This window comes from Brassica oleracea, chromosome C6 (assembly GCF_000695525.1).
Source record: "Brassica oleracea var. oleracea cultivar TO1000 chromosome C6, BOL, whole genome shotgun sequence".
NCBI classification, from domain to species: domain Eukaryota; kingdom Viridiplantae; phylum Streptophyta; class Magnoliopsida; order Brassicales; family Brassicaceae; genus Brassica; species Brassica oleracea.
This window is the reverse complement of record NC_027753.1, coordinates 22,897,741-22,914,088: the sequence shown is the minus strand read 5'-3', so window position 1 is coordinate 22,914,088 and position 16,348 is coordinate 22,897,741. Positions and strand designations below refer to the sequence as shown.

Here is a 16,348-nt window from a genome sequence, read left to right as displayed (position 1 = left end):
GGGAGAAGTGGTGTGTGCATGGAGATAGAAATACCAAGTTCTTTCATATGTCGACAATCAATAGGAGAAAGTGAAATCGAGTGGAGATGCTAAAGAAAGATGAAACTCAGTGGGTGTCAGATGCAAAAGAACTTGAGAAGCTAGCGGTGGATTATTTCAGAAAACTATATTCTCTGGAAGACCTGGATACAGACATACAAATGCTATTGGAGAGGAGATTTGTGGGGCTTACAAGACAAGAGAAAATGGATCTTGATAAAACGTTTTTTGCGGAGGAAGTAGAAAAAGCGGTGAGAGCTATGGGCAGCTTCAAGGCACCAGGTCCGGATGGGTTTCAACAAGTTTTCTATCAGAGGTGGTGGGAGACAGTTGGTGCATCTGTGATCAGGTTTGTCCTTCTTTTCTTTGAGACGGGGAAGTTGCCGGAGAATACTAATGATGCACTCGTGGTGCTAATTCCGAAAGTGACGAAACCTGAGTATATTACTCAGTTTCGACCGATAAGTCTCTGCAACGTGTTGTTTAAAACTATCACGAAGGCCATGGTAGGGAGACTGAAGAGTATTATGCCTAAACTGATTGGTCCTGCTCAGTCTAGTTTCATCCCGGGTAGATTGAGTGCGGATAACATTGTTGTGGTTCAGGAAGCTGTTCATTCGATGAAAAAGAAGCAAGGCCGCAAGGGTTGGATGCTGCTAAAACTAGATTTGGAGAAAGCATATGATAGGCTGCGTTGGGATTTTCTAGAAGATACACTAAGGGCTGCTGGTTTGTCTGAGAATTGGGTCAAGAGGATTATGGAATGTGTGTCTGGTCCATCAATGTGTATTTTGTGGAATTGGGAGAAATCTGAGCCGTTTATGCCATCAAGAGGACTGCGACAAGGTGATCCACTCTCCCCGTACCTGCTTGTCTTATGCATGGAGAGATTATGTCAACTGATTGAGAAAGAAGTGGAGGATAAAAGATGGAAACCGATAAGATTGTCGAGAGGTGGTCCACAGCTATCTCACATTTGCTTCGCAGATGATCTAATCCTATTTACAGAGGTATCGGTGACGCAGATTCGAGTGATCAGGAAAGTGTTGGAGAAGTTTTGTAAAGCCTCTGGTCAGAAAGTAAGCCTCTAGAAATCGAAGATTTTCTTTTCTAATAATGTCTCTAGAGGAAGAAAAGAGAGAATAAGTAGAGAAAGTGGTATTGCATCAACAAAGGAGCTGGGAAAATACTTGGGACCAATTCCATAAGCTCTACATTTTGTTAATCGCTCTTTGTAAACTTAAACCTTTATTCCTTTTCTTTTTTTTGGTCAAAACAACCTTTATTTTCAATTTTGTTAAATGTAATAACAAAACCAACTCAGTTATGAAACAAGTATTCACTACAGGAACACAAAACCTCTAAAAGCACTAAGAAAAAAAAAGAGATAAGAGATCCCTACTTATAATAATCCGTACAAACCATAAAATCTTTCACGTAGTAGCTAAAAGGGACGTCGGAAAGTAGACGGTCAGACCACTCGACAAGCCCTCGAATGGCTACATTACTACTCCCAAACAAGGCGATCATTGAGCACCAAACCTCTCCATTGTTCACACTATGCCACAAAAACGCCAACTTTCCATTGTATTCAGCCATTTTGATATTAGAGAAATAACCCTTGAACTTCAGACCATGAACCACTCTCCATTCTTTAGCCTTAGATTCATACCACATTAACCCAACATCATGGTAATGCATGTATAGCACGTTGTCTACCACACAGATAGTTTGACTGTTGAAGTCCTCAGCTCTTATAATTTCGTCACATGTACCATCTCTAGTGTCATAAACTATGACGTTCTTACCACTCATCACATATATTTTTCTGCCTAGTGCCGGGGTTACCACAGAATTATTTATACTATTCACTTTCACGCTAGGGTTTGGCGCGAGTTGCCAAGTTTGGGTGTTTAGGTCAAACGCTTGCGCTTGAATATCCTCGTAATAACTTTTTGGACAAGTTCCTCCAAAAATGTAAATCTTGTCGTTAACTAGTCCCACGGCTGCTCTATCTCTGAACACAGGCGACTTTGGACCCCGACGCAACTTTCCAGACCGAGTGTCCAGGATCCACATGTTTCTCGAGCCGCCCACAATGTAGATATCAGTACCCACCATAATAGGAGTTGTAGAGTAAGGCTTGAGCGGAGAAGAAGGGAACGGGATCGAGGCCAAACGATGATGACTCTCAGTGAAAGTGAACCAATGATACGAATCCCAGGTTACGTAAGAAGAACACGAATACGCTTTTTTAAAGCCGACGTAGAAGCGATCCCCTTTTCCCCGGAGAGATCGCGTTATCTGAAGCTCAGAGGAACGTACTAGAGATCGTAACTTCTTCGACACGCAAGAGAGGATTGGCTGATACCGTCTCGGAACACGTGCTAAGACGTTTAAGATGATATCGTCTGGCAGTGACGAAAACGACCATGACGGTGCCTCCTTGGACATCCTCTTACAAAACTTGTTTCTCTTTGAATCACATCTCAGCGTCATCGCTCTGCTTGCTTTTCTTATCATCAACACCGACACATATAAAGAAACCCTTTTTCCTTTTCCCACTTGGAATCCTTATATATATTTTACTATTTTTCCTATTTTCTATTCATATTTCTGATTTATACTATTAAATTATATTTCTGATATTTAATTATATAAAACTATTATACAATTTAAACCAAATTAGAAATATGAATAAAAATAGAAAATATATAGTAACTAGGTATTCGGCCCGCACATGCGGGCATAGTATTTTTATAGATATTTATCTGTTTATGAATATTAAATCAAAACCAACATAATAAATTATTAATTATATTTTCAAAAAGATAAATCAAACATTAAACTTTATATTTAATAATAAAAAATATTACTACAAATAAAAACACAACATATTTAAGAATTATCTTATGTTTTAAAAATATATTTTATTTTTGAGAATTTTATTGTATTTACCTTTAGTCAATTATCAAATATAACATATAAATAAAATATTATTAATATATATTCATTAGTTTTTATCAAAATATATATATGCTTATTGTTGTGTTAAATTTTAAAAACATTCACATATATTTTAGAAAATTTATTTATTTGTTTGATTAGCATTTAATTATAAATTGTTTTATATCTAACTATAAATTTTATAATAAAATATTATTTTCAGATAAAAACAAAATATATCTAAGAATTATCTTATGTTTTAAAACATGTTTTTATTTTTGAAAATTTTATTATATTTATTTATAGTCAATTATCTAATATAAGATATAAATATATTAGTATTAATAGAAATTCGTTTTAATTATTTATATTTTAGATAATTCTTATTCTTATTATTAATTTTAATCACTTATTTAATCAGATATATTTTAAATTCGTTTTTATTTTTGACTATTTATATAATTTATTTATTGAAGGTATAAATGATTTATTATTAATTTTAATCACTTATATAATATATAAATATAATAGTATTAATAGAAATTCGTTTTTAATTATTTATATTTTAGATAATTTTTATTATTATTAATTTTAATCACTTATTTAATCAGATATATTTTAAATTAGTTTTTATTTTTGACTATTTATATAATTTATTCATTAAAGGTATAAACGATTTATTATTAATTTTAATCACTTTTTTAGTCAGATAGATTTGAAATTCGTATTTATATTTTGACTAATTTAAATAATTATTCATTAAAGGTATAAACGATATTAACCGCTCTAATTTTAACGTGAGAGCTCCGTTGCAAAAATTTACTTCGCAAATACTAGTATAGATAATATAAGGATACCAAAGCAATAAAAATTTAAGTACCAATAAAACCAAAGTTTTCATGTGATGTATGCCTTATAATAATAATAATAAATTGTGATGCCATTCGACGGACAGACGACAGTGTTCTATCGCTTGTTCAAGCTAGGTTCAAGCGATATCATGCTAGTGGCAAAAAGGAAATGTAAAGAGAAAGGACGTGGAACGAATTCGAGTGGCAGAAAAAGAAGGTGGCTGCTTTATGCTTTAGTTAATACGACATATCATATTTTATTATTCAAAAGAAGAAACAAGACAAATGACAAAAAGACTTTTAACTTCTTCTCAACATATGTGGATCGATGTTCGTGATACTGCTTTGCTTGCGACTCAGTTCATGTGTTGTGTGAACATGATTCAGCCTTTGTTTTAGACTGCACACGGTTAGACCATGAACATTTTGACTTCTTAAAATCCGAGTCCAGGTTTTGCAAAGCAGTTATATCATACATGCAGTTTATAATGGTCAAATGTTAAGTATGTTTTGATATGCTACGTTACCAATATATTCATGAGATGTTCAAACAGATATCCAGATTATTATCTCAGATCCTAATTAATTCTTTAACTTTTGGTTACTTGGAAAACATTACTAACACATGACATCCTTGAGAAGCTTGTACATGCGAGTGGCCGAAGTAGGGATGGCAATTGGACAGCGACCCGGGGGCATGGCTTGTAGAAGGTCCATGCGGAGCGGATCTGGGTAGAGATATTGTAGTTTTGGGCCATTGCGGGATGGGTCTGACTTGGTATTGTGGAAAAAAAAGAACCAGCAAAACTTCCTCATTTCGTTCTCATACCTGAAAAAAATATCAAAGAGTGTGAGAAAAGGGGATTCATGTTCTCTGGAGTCACGACTTCTACCGACGAAACTAAGGAGTTCCGGTGACTTTGATTCTTGCTCTGACGGTTCTTCCGGTCTTCCATTCAGGCTCAGGCAAGCACCAAACGAGATTAACTTTGGTGACGGTACTAACAAAAACTTTGGAGCTCGGACAACTAATCGTCTACGTTGGAACCCCAACCTAGGTGTAGAATCCTTTAAACTTTATTCATTAGGCTACGTCGCTTCCACTTTTTTTTTGTTAGTATGGGGAAGGTGAGTGAACCGACCTATAAAAGTTAAATAAATTATTTAAGAACCGGTTCTTAATTTTTTTAGTTAAAAGTTAAGAGACAGTTTCATATATTCTGTTAAAAAACTCACCCTAAGAACTCCCAATTTAATCATGTTCTAATGACTATGTTGGTAATTACTCGCATACACGTAACGTAAATGAAGCATTGGTAAATTACTTTTGTATCCAGGACTGTTTTCTTTGTGCTTTTGGTAATGAGTAATGATTATCACTATCACGTGAATGAAGCATTGGTATCAGTTTATCATGCGACTCGTATGATACGAGTAATACACTTGAGCTGCATACACGTAACGTAAATGAAGCATTGGTAAATTACATGTATACAATGAAATCTAATGACTATGTTGGTAATTATTCGTATTCTATGTCTTAGAGTGGTAATGACTTGAATCTCAGTTTAATCTTGGTTTTTATTTACTATCACCAATGAACAAAAGAATGGGTTCGGGTAAAGTCTCTTGATGCGAGTCACACACCGGACACTACAACGGCAATCTCAGATCAAAACAATGACACGCCTCTGTACAAAGTCCAAGCACTACAACTCTTTCAGGACCCGCGGGCCGTCCCGCAAAGGCTTATGCAGTTAGCGGGGCGGGTTTGGGCTCAGGGGTTGAGTACCGCAGGCCACGGAGGCCGAAGGTACGCCGGTTTTACCCTTGTCTGCTGCTGGAGGAACACTACTACTTGTAGTAATCTGGTTAATCTCTTGTTGTTGATCTGGCGGCCTGAAGAATATTCCGACCGGTACGATCTCCTAGACGATCTACCGCTTTGCTCCGGTTCGACTCCTCCTTCCCACTGACACCAGTCGCAGATCTCAGTTGGATCAGTTGTAGTGTCGGTGTGTGACTTGCATCAAGAGACTTTACCCGAACCCATTCTTTTGTTCACTGGTGATAATAAATAAAAACCAAGATTAAACTGAGATTCAAGTCATTGCCACTCTAAAACACAGAATACGAATAATTACCAACATAGTCATTAGATTTCATTGTATACATGTAATTTACCAATGCTTCATTTACGTTACGTGTATGCAGCTCAAGTGTATTACTCGTATCATACGAGTCGTATGATAGACTGATGCCAATGCTTCATTCACGTGATAGTGATAATCATTACTCATTACCAAGTCATTACAGCCTTGAGATTTTGGAGCCATGTGGCAATGTCTAATGTAAAATTTGTTTTTTACAAATTTGAGGGCTTAAAAAAAATTTTGAGGGCTTATGTCTATATAGTTTGAATATTCCATACAAGGCAAACCATTTAAGAAATGTAGGACCTTGGTTGATGCTGCAAATATTACAAACTACAAGGACAATACTATAAAACTAATTTATACAAATGTTACAAACTACAAGGAGCTGAAGTCGTCTTTTGAGTTTTAGCATCTGGTGTTATATACACAAAGACAGATCCAGAGAGTTTTATTGTATAGAGCACATAATGTAACATACATCTAGTGATTTAGATGAGTAATATACTAATAAATATACATTAGATACATTAATAAAACGAATACAGAGAGTAAATAAGATACCATACACATACATGTTAGACTAATCAGTAGTAAAAGGGCTGCGTCTAGCACATACCAAGATTCAAGACACCACAAAAGACTGGTAGGTATTGGATTTAATCATACACCCTTTCCCACTCATACTTCATGAATTAAAAAAAAAAGGTTTTTCGATCCTATCTATCTTCTTCCCGTTAATCAAAACATGAGAATGTAAACTGGAATATTCAAATACCTCTCTTTCTTCTTTTTTTCCTTGAATACCTCTCTTTCTTAAATGGTTGAGAGAAACAAAACGCCCTTCAATTCCCCTTCAACAAAACAACAGGTCAAGAGAATAAGTTAGGAGCTTTCAAGGACACTTATAAAAAAAATGAGTCTCGATAGACACAAAGACTAAGAAGCTACAACTAGGACTGGACATTTTACCCAGACTCGAGCAACCCGAAACCGATCCGAAAAATCCTGGTTTGGGTAGGAAACCGAATCGATATTTTTACCCTATTGGGTTTTATTGTGGAGGACCCGCGTGTCTTGGACCCGATTCGACCCAAGTCCGATGGAAGTACCCGAAATATCCGAAAATTCTAGTATATGTTAGATATATATGAGTGTTTTAGTATATTTTTGGTATTATGTGTATTTTTTTTTTCGAATTTGGGTATTCGGGGGTGGGTTTGGGTTTCAGATAAAATTTTAGATAATTCGGATAATCAGATAAAATTTTGGGTATTTATCATGTCTTTGGGATCAGATTTTAGGTAAAATTTCAGATATTTTTTGTATGTTTTGAGTATTTTTTTTTGGACCGGACCCGACAGGATCCGAACCAAACCTAAACCGGAACCGAAAAATTTGAATTATCCTATTGAATCTAACTATCTAAAACTTGAACCGATCCGAACCCGACAGGACCCAAACCGATAAATTCTTCGAAAATATCCGAAAATTCTAGTATATGTTAGATATATATGAGTGTTTTAGTATATTTTTGGTATTATGTGTATTTTTTTAATTTTCGAATTTGGGTATTCGGGTGTGGGTTTGGGTTTCAGATAAAATTTTAGATAATTCGGATAATCAGATAAAATTTTGGGTATTTATCATGTCTTTGGGATCAGATTTTAGGTAAAATATCAGATATTTTTTGTATGTTTTGAGTATTTTTTTTTTGGACCGGACCCGACAGGATCCGAACCAAACCTAAACCGGAACCGAAAAATTTGAATTATCCTATTGAATCTAACTATCTAAAACTTGAACCGATCCGAACCCGACAGGATCCAAACCGATAAATTTTAATTACTCTATTGGGTTTAAATATCTGAGATCCGAAGGACTTAGACCTGATGAGACCCGAGTCGGGTAGTGGATGACCCGAATGCACAAGGCCTTCATCGTCACTAATGAATGGGCTTCCATATTATCAATGGGCTTGAATATCTACTAACTATGATGGGCCTCAAAAGTTATGTGTGTTATAAAAAAACCCATCAATTAGGGGTTTCGTTAGTGGCGGCCACCTCCTTCTACTCTTTTAGCTTTACACATATCCCAAGATTACGCGTCCATCCGAGCATCACGAGCTCTCTTCACTCCGTTCATGGATCAACCAGCCGATGATTTGCTGCCTCTCATCCTTGGAAGAGTTCCAAAGTGGAAAGACCTCTCCCTTGTTTCTGATAAAGTCAACGAAGTCCTAAATTCATCGGAGATACGAGATGTGCAAGATCGTAGAGGTTCCAACAGTGTCTGGATCAGGTTCAAGAACGGTGAAACCTTGGTAGAATGTCAGGTTAAACGAAGTAAAGACTCCAGAACACATGTCTTAACCCACGAGTTCTTGAAAGTCTTACCTCCGCAGCCGATTCAGTTCGCCACCTACTTCAGAGGGTGTATGTACGTGGTCTGTGCCGCCGTACCTTCTTCCTCTCCAACCCGTGTCTACTACTTCGTTGTAGGAACTAACTTTCTTACACAGGCCCCTGTGATGAAAGAAGATGTCGATTTCAAAGCGGCTGGTGTTGTTGGAGGTAAGATTCTAATCTTTGGAACCACGCGTAGCTATATTAGAGGGCGGAACTGTTTACTGGTATACAATATGTATACAAACAAATGGGAGCCTCCAGTCTTTACACCACAAGCTTGATGCATCTCCACCCATGTGGTGGGATGCTGGGAATTATGGACCGTTCCCGATTTTGAATGATGCGTCGTTTTCGACGGACTCGGCTTGTGTGCTTGCGGATCACATTTTCATTTTCATCTCGGGTTTAGGTTTATTATGTTTTGATGGTGGAGATGGACAGACTTGGAAGAGAGTCTTAGGTTTGAGTGAGGTTGTTTGTGGTCTAGCTAAGCCATTTTTGGCAGAGCTTAATGGCAGAGTTGCAATCATTTGGCTCGATAAAGATGATGAGGAAGTTGAGGCTGACTTCAGCAAGCTGTGCCTGTGTTTGATTTCGATAAGTGTGAAGGGAGGCTTTGTAAGAGGAACACAAGAGAAAGTAGAAGTGGTTGATTTGGTTCCAAGATCCTATGATATCTACAAATGTATTGAGGTTTTAAGGTATTTAGTGACAAGAGTTTAATTGAAATCTATCTTTTCTTTGAATTTTGATTCTTATTTATTTTTGTTGTTTTTGTGCAGTGAGCCTGAGTCTACCACTGCAAGCACTTCTTCATGAGCTTGCAACTCAAAAATTCTATGACAATGGGCTTTGTATCCCTTTTCTCTCTTGTTTAACTCAACTTCTGTGACAATGATGGTGTATCTTTTCTCTCTCGCTAGTTTATGAAAACTCTTGTTTATGTTGGTTATTTAGTTTGGCTAATGTTGTTTCCATAATCTCTATGAAAACTCTTGTTCATTTATGTTGGTTATTTAGCTTGACTAAGTTTATGTAGCATGGGGTGGACTCATTTAGCAAAAACAGTCATGCTGAATTACTAGTCTTAGTTGAAAAGCCACCGTATAAAGGAGAGAGGTTTACATTGTTTCTACTTCGTTCTCTTTCCAAACTCAAAAAAAAACCTATGTCATTATTTTTTTAGATAATGAGACAATGTTGTGACTTAGCCCCGCCAAACTACTTGTAGAGTAATGGAGCTGGTGCAGTAGCCCCAAACGAAGTAAATACCAATGGACTTTTCCTTTACCTCCAACAATCTTTCCCCATCCAACTTCAATACCAACCCTAGCTGATACACACCAGACGGCAAAACACACTATGAGTTTGCTCCTCAAACAGCTCCCAGCAGACAAAAGATCACATCAGATCCAAGGGCACTCACTAACTTCAGGCGTATGACGGCTCCAGTGGCTAGAAAAGTGCAAAGCAGACAGTGAGTCATCTCATCAAACCAAACCTCCATAGCGCAAAAGTAAACATATGATGACTCTTTGTTTACGTTTTTACTTACCTTTTAACTGCATCAGGTACGTGGAATGGCTCATAAGGCCATCCAAACTTCCTTCTCACCAAGTGCAGCTCCATGGACACAGCATGAGTTTTGCCTTGTTGGGAGATTCATAACCAACTGTAGTAACCTGCATACTCATTGGGACACAAGCAAAATAGTAAATCAATATTCAATATGTCTGATGGCTAAAGACATTCTGTAGTTAATTACCTTAATCAATGTGGACTTGTCTGTAACAGCTTTAGCTTCCTTAATGGCAGCACTGATCTCAACATACCCAGTGTTTCTATTCTTCACCCAAATATAACAACATGCCATCTCCATCTCCATCAATGGAAATGTGATTGTCACCGTAGAAAGCAATGAGCTTTCCAAGTCTCCAGTGACCAGCTAGAGAGGCAGCTTCGTTTGAAAATACCCTCCTTCTGACAACCATCTCCAAGGATCACATACCTAGACAATGTTTTCTAACATTAGAGCTTGATATTAAACCAAGAATGATTAAAGAAGCCAAATATTACGTGTAGTGGTCGACAACTTCAGCATCAGGTTTGTTGAACCTAGCAGCTAAATGCTTCTCAGCAAGAGGTAAACCAACAGCATTGGTGATTCCTTGCCCAAGAGGACCTGCATATGAGAAAGAGCAAAGAGCAACAATCATAAACGTAGACATAGAAAGCTCTGTAATGTAACCACAAAGCTAACCAGTAATGACTTCAATCCCAGGAGTCTCGAAATTCTCAGGATGTCCAACACGGTGATGAACCGTGAAGAGCCCAAATCCAAGAGGAACCTCTGAGATCCCTTTACAATCCAATTCCAAACTTGTACGCAACTCAATTACGTTGCTTCACTTCGTTTTTCAGCTTCTCCACTTGTAGCATACACCGAAGTGTCACCAGTAGCATACATGGAAAACAGTGCTTCAGCACAAGGTTGCCACTAAAATACCGTACTCTTGTGATCTGCAGTACATGTAGCATGAACATCAATAGGATTTATCATTTGCTTTTGATTGGGAATTCACCTGTTTCTGTTAATATTTTAACTCAAATAAGGTCTCTCCATCTCTCGAGAACACCAACCCGTGATGAATCAATCCTACAAGAAGCAGCGTGCAGACATAAATACAAGGATAGAGAATAGTATCACACCATTGATTCTTCCTCTGACCAAAAAAAAGGTTGGTACTCTTGAGTATCAAATAAAAGACTCAAGAGTACCTGCTGGTTCCCGCCCTTTATTTGTCTTTGATGAAAGCATTTTAAACGAGCATCTAGCTAAACCTTCTTCCTAGTTATGCTTTCAGACATTCTGTGCAATATTATATACCCTGAGGCTAGAACCATTAGAAAGTAGGAAATGAATGTACCTTGTTGTTGAGTTGCATCAAATGACTGTTTCTCAGGTTTTGCAAATATTCGTTGGTAATTGGAGTCTCCATTTCCAGCAGCCAACTCATCACCACATAAATCTTTCCATGTACTCTTCATCAACCTGTGAAGTGATGTTTGTACTTTCGTACACAAAGTCCAGAAGATAGCATCCGGGCTACCTACGTTGATTCAAGGAGAAATCAGTGAAGCAAATAGCTGTGACTACAGAGAGTAAATAAGATACCATACACATAGAGGTAAGACTAATCAATAGTAAAAAGGCTGTGCCTCATAACAAAGTTTAAACCCCCAATACACATACCAATATTTAAAAGCACCACAAAAGACTGACAAGTATTAGATTTAATCATAAACCTTTCCCATGACATCTAATCTTTCTTCGATCCTATGTACAGGAGAGAATGCATACAGGAATAATCATGTACCTCTCTTTCTTAAGTGGTAGATAGACACAATATCGCCACCAGCACAAAACGCCCTTCCACTCCCCCTTCAACAATTCAAGAGAAAGAGTTATGAGCTTTCAAGGAAACTTATAAACACAATGAGTTTCGATAGACACAAAACAAGGTCATGTACAAGTCACCTTCATCATCACGAACCCGATATTAGGATCCTCTTCCCAATTCCTGTAAAGCTTATGCAACCTAACTCCCTATTGAACAAAATCAATCTAAACAAAAAACTACTCTAGTCACAACATCAGATCTACGATAACCAATGAGAAAAATACCGCGGGTTAAGAGCAGGTGGCCGATTGAGAATCGCAGCACGGGAACAGCCGCTTCCTTCAACGAGAACCTAATCGAGAAAATCGAGACTATATCATTCACAAATTCACGAAAAAAAAAAAAAAAGATGAAAGGAAACGGAGGCAGAGCTCGAACCGACCAGAAGCTCCTCCGGTAACCGAATCTCCATCGGATTCACCTATATTTGATATCCGATTCTCTTCTTTAATCACCGCCGCCATGTAAGTGACAGAAGGAAGGAACTTCACATGGATTTGGTGGGTCCCACTGTAACGTTCTCCAAGGATTCTGGTGGGTCCCACTGGTCTTGGAACATCTAATATACATTTAGACATTTTAACATTAAAAAATGAAAATAGCCTTTACAATAACAAATTGTTAGACGTTTTAAAATAATGATAACAAATTTGTTTATTTAAAAATAAAAATGATGATAATATTAATATTAATCAAATAGAGAGTGACAATGTCACAAAAAAAAAAAAAAAAAAAAATTTAAAAAAAAAAGAGGCCGTTAAGCTCCAAGTAATTTCCCATCAATAAATACCAAACGTTGTATTCACTTTCTTGGGTTTCAAGAAAGTCAGAAGCGATCTCCATGTCGACCAAGAAGATCAAGTTGCAGAGCTCCGACGGTGAAGTTTTCGTGGTGAAGATTGTGTGGTTTTCGGTTGCGTGGTGGACCTGGTGGATGTGCCGGTAGTGAAAAGCAGCGTCCTCGCGAGAGTCATCGACTACTGCAAGGATCGTTCATACTTCTCCCCCGAGAGACTCCAGTTCTGGGAAACAGCGTTCTGGAGAGTCCATCATTCCACGCTCGTGGCTCTCGCTAACGCCGCCAATTACTTAGAGATCCCTTCATTGCTTGATACTACTTGTGACAGATTGGCGGAAATAATCACTGATTCCGAAGACGATGAACAGGTTCGTTTGATATTGGGTATTGATGATTCAAAAGAGGAGAAGGAAACGACTGATAAGAAAAGGAAGAAGAATCAAAGCGAGTAAGAGAGGACTTTTTTTTTTTTTTTTTTTGTTTTAACTTTCAGTTTGCAATTTTGGTGTTTGATTTCATGATAGCTTTGTTTGCTTATCTTTGCAGGAAGAATCAACATACTGATCCACCTGTAATTCCTGTCTATATGTGTTTCCCATTTGGAGACTTTCCTGAAGGTGAAATCCAAAACTATAAGGATGAGTAAGTTTCCTTAAACAATGCTATTTACACCGCTTACATAGGTTATGTAGTAGTATGCAATGCAATGGTCTTGCCTTCTCTTAAACGGGTTCAGTCTTTTTGATGCTAAGATGTTGTTCCAATAATGTAAAAACTTTTGGGTCTTGATCTCTTTGTGGTGTAGCAACTTGTGGAGAACAACATCTGAAGAGAAGAGAGAGTTGGAGCGTCTTCAAAAGCCAATATACAACTCTGTACGACAGGCTGCTGAAGTTCATCGCCAGGTTCATTTTCTTGGACATTGATTTTACTAATTTGAGAATTGAGCAGATTCTAAATTGAGCTGTAAAGTTTTTTTTTGTTTTTACTGATGATTAGCAAATCATGCTCCTGCATTAATCATGCTCCTTGAAATTGATCAGATGCTCACTCAAAAACAAAAACTTTACAACTTTATTCTCAGGTTCGGAAATATATGAGAAGCATAGTGGAGCCTGGAATGTTGTTGACTGATATATGTGAGACCCTGGAGATTACTGCTCGTACGCTGATATCAGAGAAAGGTCTTAAAGCTGGCATTGCTTTCCCAACAGGATGCTCTTTGAATCGGTTAGTTCTAACATATGCCTTCAACTTTCTACAATTTACTCTTCTCCTGTTTCTCTAATGGCCTTTTTTTAATCTTCAAGTGTTGCTGCTCATTGGACACCAAACTCTGGAGACAAGACTGTGCTTCAGTACGATGATGTTATGAAGCTGGATTTTGGAACACATATCGATGGCATTGACACGGCAAATATTAATGATATTTACAAATTTCAGATGGAAACTAACATCTCTTTTTGTTTTGCAGGACATATTATTGACTCTGCATTTACAGTTGCTTTCAATCCTACGTATGAACCTCTCTTAGCAGCCTCCCGTGAAGCTACTTATACCGGTATCAAGGTGCTTATTGCCTTTTCACTGCTTTATAAATGTACAACTACTAGTAGGATGTATCATTCTTATTGTGCTTTGTTTTACTCAGTTTCTTTTCGCTGCAGTGGAAAGCTAACTGAGTTTCGAGCTTTGACTCACATTTATATTTGCACAACTTATTCTTCTATGAGACTGCTCATAGTTATTACTCCTCTTAACCTGCTTTGTGTGGGTTTATACAGGAATCTGGAATCGACGCTCGTCTCTGCGACGTTGCTGCTTCAATTGAGGAGGTGATGAAGTCCTATGAAGTTGAAATCAACGGGAAAGTGTTTGGAGGTACTGATATCCAATTGTCAAGTCTAATAACCACTCTCTGCCAGTTTCGATACTGATGTAATAAAACATTAAATCTGTCTCTCTCTTTTTTTTGGCGCAGTTAAAAGTATCCAGAACTTGAATGTCTATAGCTTAAGACCTTATCAGAGATATGCTATGAAATCAATTCAGACCAGGATGGAAGAGGGGGAATACTATGGAATTCAAGCATTTGGATCAACCGGTAACTATCAAAAGAGAAAATTGCATCTGCATGAAAATTGCATCTACATCTATAGCTCCAGTGTGTGATTGATCCTATGTTTTGTGGTTATGTTGCAGGGAAAGGATATGTTAGAGAAGACTTAGAGTGCAGCCACTACATGAAGAAGTCTCACATTGGCCATATCAACTTGGCTTTGCCTAGAGCAGAACAACTCCTCGCCACCATCAACAACAAGTTCTCGACACTGGCTTTTTGCAGACGGGACCTTGATCGGATTGGTGAGACCAACTATCTAGGGGGTCTAAAGACCTTGTGCGACGTCGGCTTTGTTCAGGTAACTATTCTAAACACTAATCACCACGTAAGTCTAAATGAGCCCTAGGAGAAAAGAAAAAAAAAACTGAGCTAAAATCTTCTTCTCTTGTTTTTATTTCAGCCGTATCCTCCGCTGTGTGATGTGAAGGGGAGCTACGTATCACAGTTCGCGCACACGGTTTTACTACGACCTACCTGCAAAGAAGTCGTCTCCAAGGGAGACGACTACTGATTCAGCATATCTTCTGTTTTTGCTTCTTGAGATTGTATACGGCTTTTTTCTAACTTTCGTCTGTTTTTTCTATCTTCTGTTTTTGCTTCTTGTTGGTATCCAACTTTCGTCTCAATGTTAGAAAAAAAAAGGTCTGAAAATATACAAATTTCGGATCCAATAAATATCTAAAAGTATACAAAAGTAAAACTAAAATCAAGATCATGTATTCAGGTCGTCTTAACCCGGTTTACTCTTCGATAAGCATGAGTGCTTGTCTAATCAACAGCGACAAATTTGTGAAGTAAGCTACCAGTTGAGTAGACCAAACTAGCTCAACTTTTAATCGTATTTGTTTTGTTTACTTTCGGTTGAAGGTTTGGCCGTTGGGTGTGCTCTCGCTTTATTCTTTTCATATGCGAATTTTAGTGAAGGTTAGTGTAAGTATCATGATCTTTTTGAACCAACGGCTGGCATCAAATGGGTTCACAATTTTATATAGTGAAGATGCATTTAATGAAAAGTGATTATCATTTACTATTTGACTACAGTTTTTTTTTTTCCAATTCACACACTAAATTTTCTTCCCAACTCCAAACACTTTAATGCCTCCAAAATTTGGAAAATGATCATTATCAGACGAAATTATTTCAGGAGACTAATCTCACCAAATCCCAAGTAACTAGTCTGACCTAAGACATCGTGTGAGAGAATAGTCAAGCTTGAAATTACTTGGTACACATCCACTCTCAATCACAATGTGTCGGATTCTATTGGGGGTGGTGAAAGTTAGTGGGTTTCGCTTCAAGTCATAAGTAAAGAATAAAGTATACTCTAAGAATAATTCTACATTTGTGGTAGACCAAACGCAAATCTACTTATGCAACCAACTCTTTTATACCAGTTTTACTAACCAATTATAAAATGAACTGAACCTAAGTAAGAATCAACTAAGAAATTGTGAAATAAAGAAAAAATAAAAAAACTCTTTGCAGGATTGACCCTAAAGACAACGAATTATTTGTCTTGCTCTTAAATTTTGATGTAGGGATTCACTGGTTTCCAAATCATCAAAA

The 16,348-nt window shown here is 37.4% G+C and overlaps 3 protein-coding genes and 1 pseudogene across 3 annotated transcripts; 2 read left to right on the top strand and 2 right to left on the bottom strand.

Annotated features, from left to right (window-relative positions):
• The window catches only part of LOC106297767, a 42,554-nt pseudogene extending 30,229 nt beyond the window's left edge, over positions 1 to 12,325 (bottom strand).
• On the bottom strand, positions 1,387 to 2,515 carry LOC106300620 (putative F-box/kelch-repeat protein At4g02310). Its single transcript, XM_013736803.1, has one exon. It carries the CDS (start codon positions 2,491 to 2,493, stop codon positions 1,438 to 1,440), a length of 1,056 nt encoding a protein of 351 aa, XP_013592257.1. The 5' UTR covers positions 2,494 to 2,515; the 3' UTR covers positions 1,387 to 1,437.
• LOC106300623 lies at positions 8,061 to 9,417 on the top strand. The gene is made up of 2 exons (XM_013736806.1): positions 8,061 to 9,101; positions 9,183 to 9,417. Exons 1-2 carry the CDS (start codon positions 8,695 to 8,697, stop codon positions 9,217 to 9,219), a joined length of 444 nt encoding a protein of 147 aa, XP_013592260.1. The 5' UTR covers positions 8,061 to 8,694; the 3' UTR covers positions 9,220 to 9,417.
• A 377-nt stretch (positions 12,326 to 12,702) lies between the features above and the next one.
• On the top strand, positions 12,703 to 15,293 carry LOC106297766 (methionine aminopeptidase 2B-like). Its single transcript, XM_013733940.1, has 11 exons — positions 12,703 to 12,767; positions 12,818 to 13,108; positions 13,207 to 13,302; positions 13,466 to 13,565; positions 13,745 to 13,890; positions 13,971 to 14,062; positions 14,135 to 14,229; positions 14,445 to 14,541; positions 14,642 to 14,764; positions 14,863 to 15,080; positions 15,183 to 15,293. Exons 1-11 carry the CDS (start codon positions 12,703 to 12,705, stop codon positions 15,291 to 15,293), a joined length of 1,434 nt encoding a protein of 477 aa, XP_013589394.1.
• The last annotated feature ends 1,055 nt before the right edge of the window (positions 15,294 to 16,348 follow it).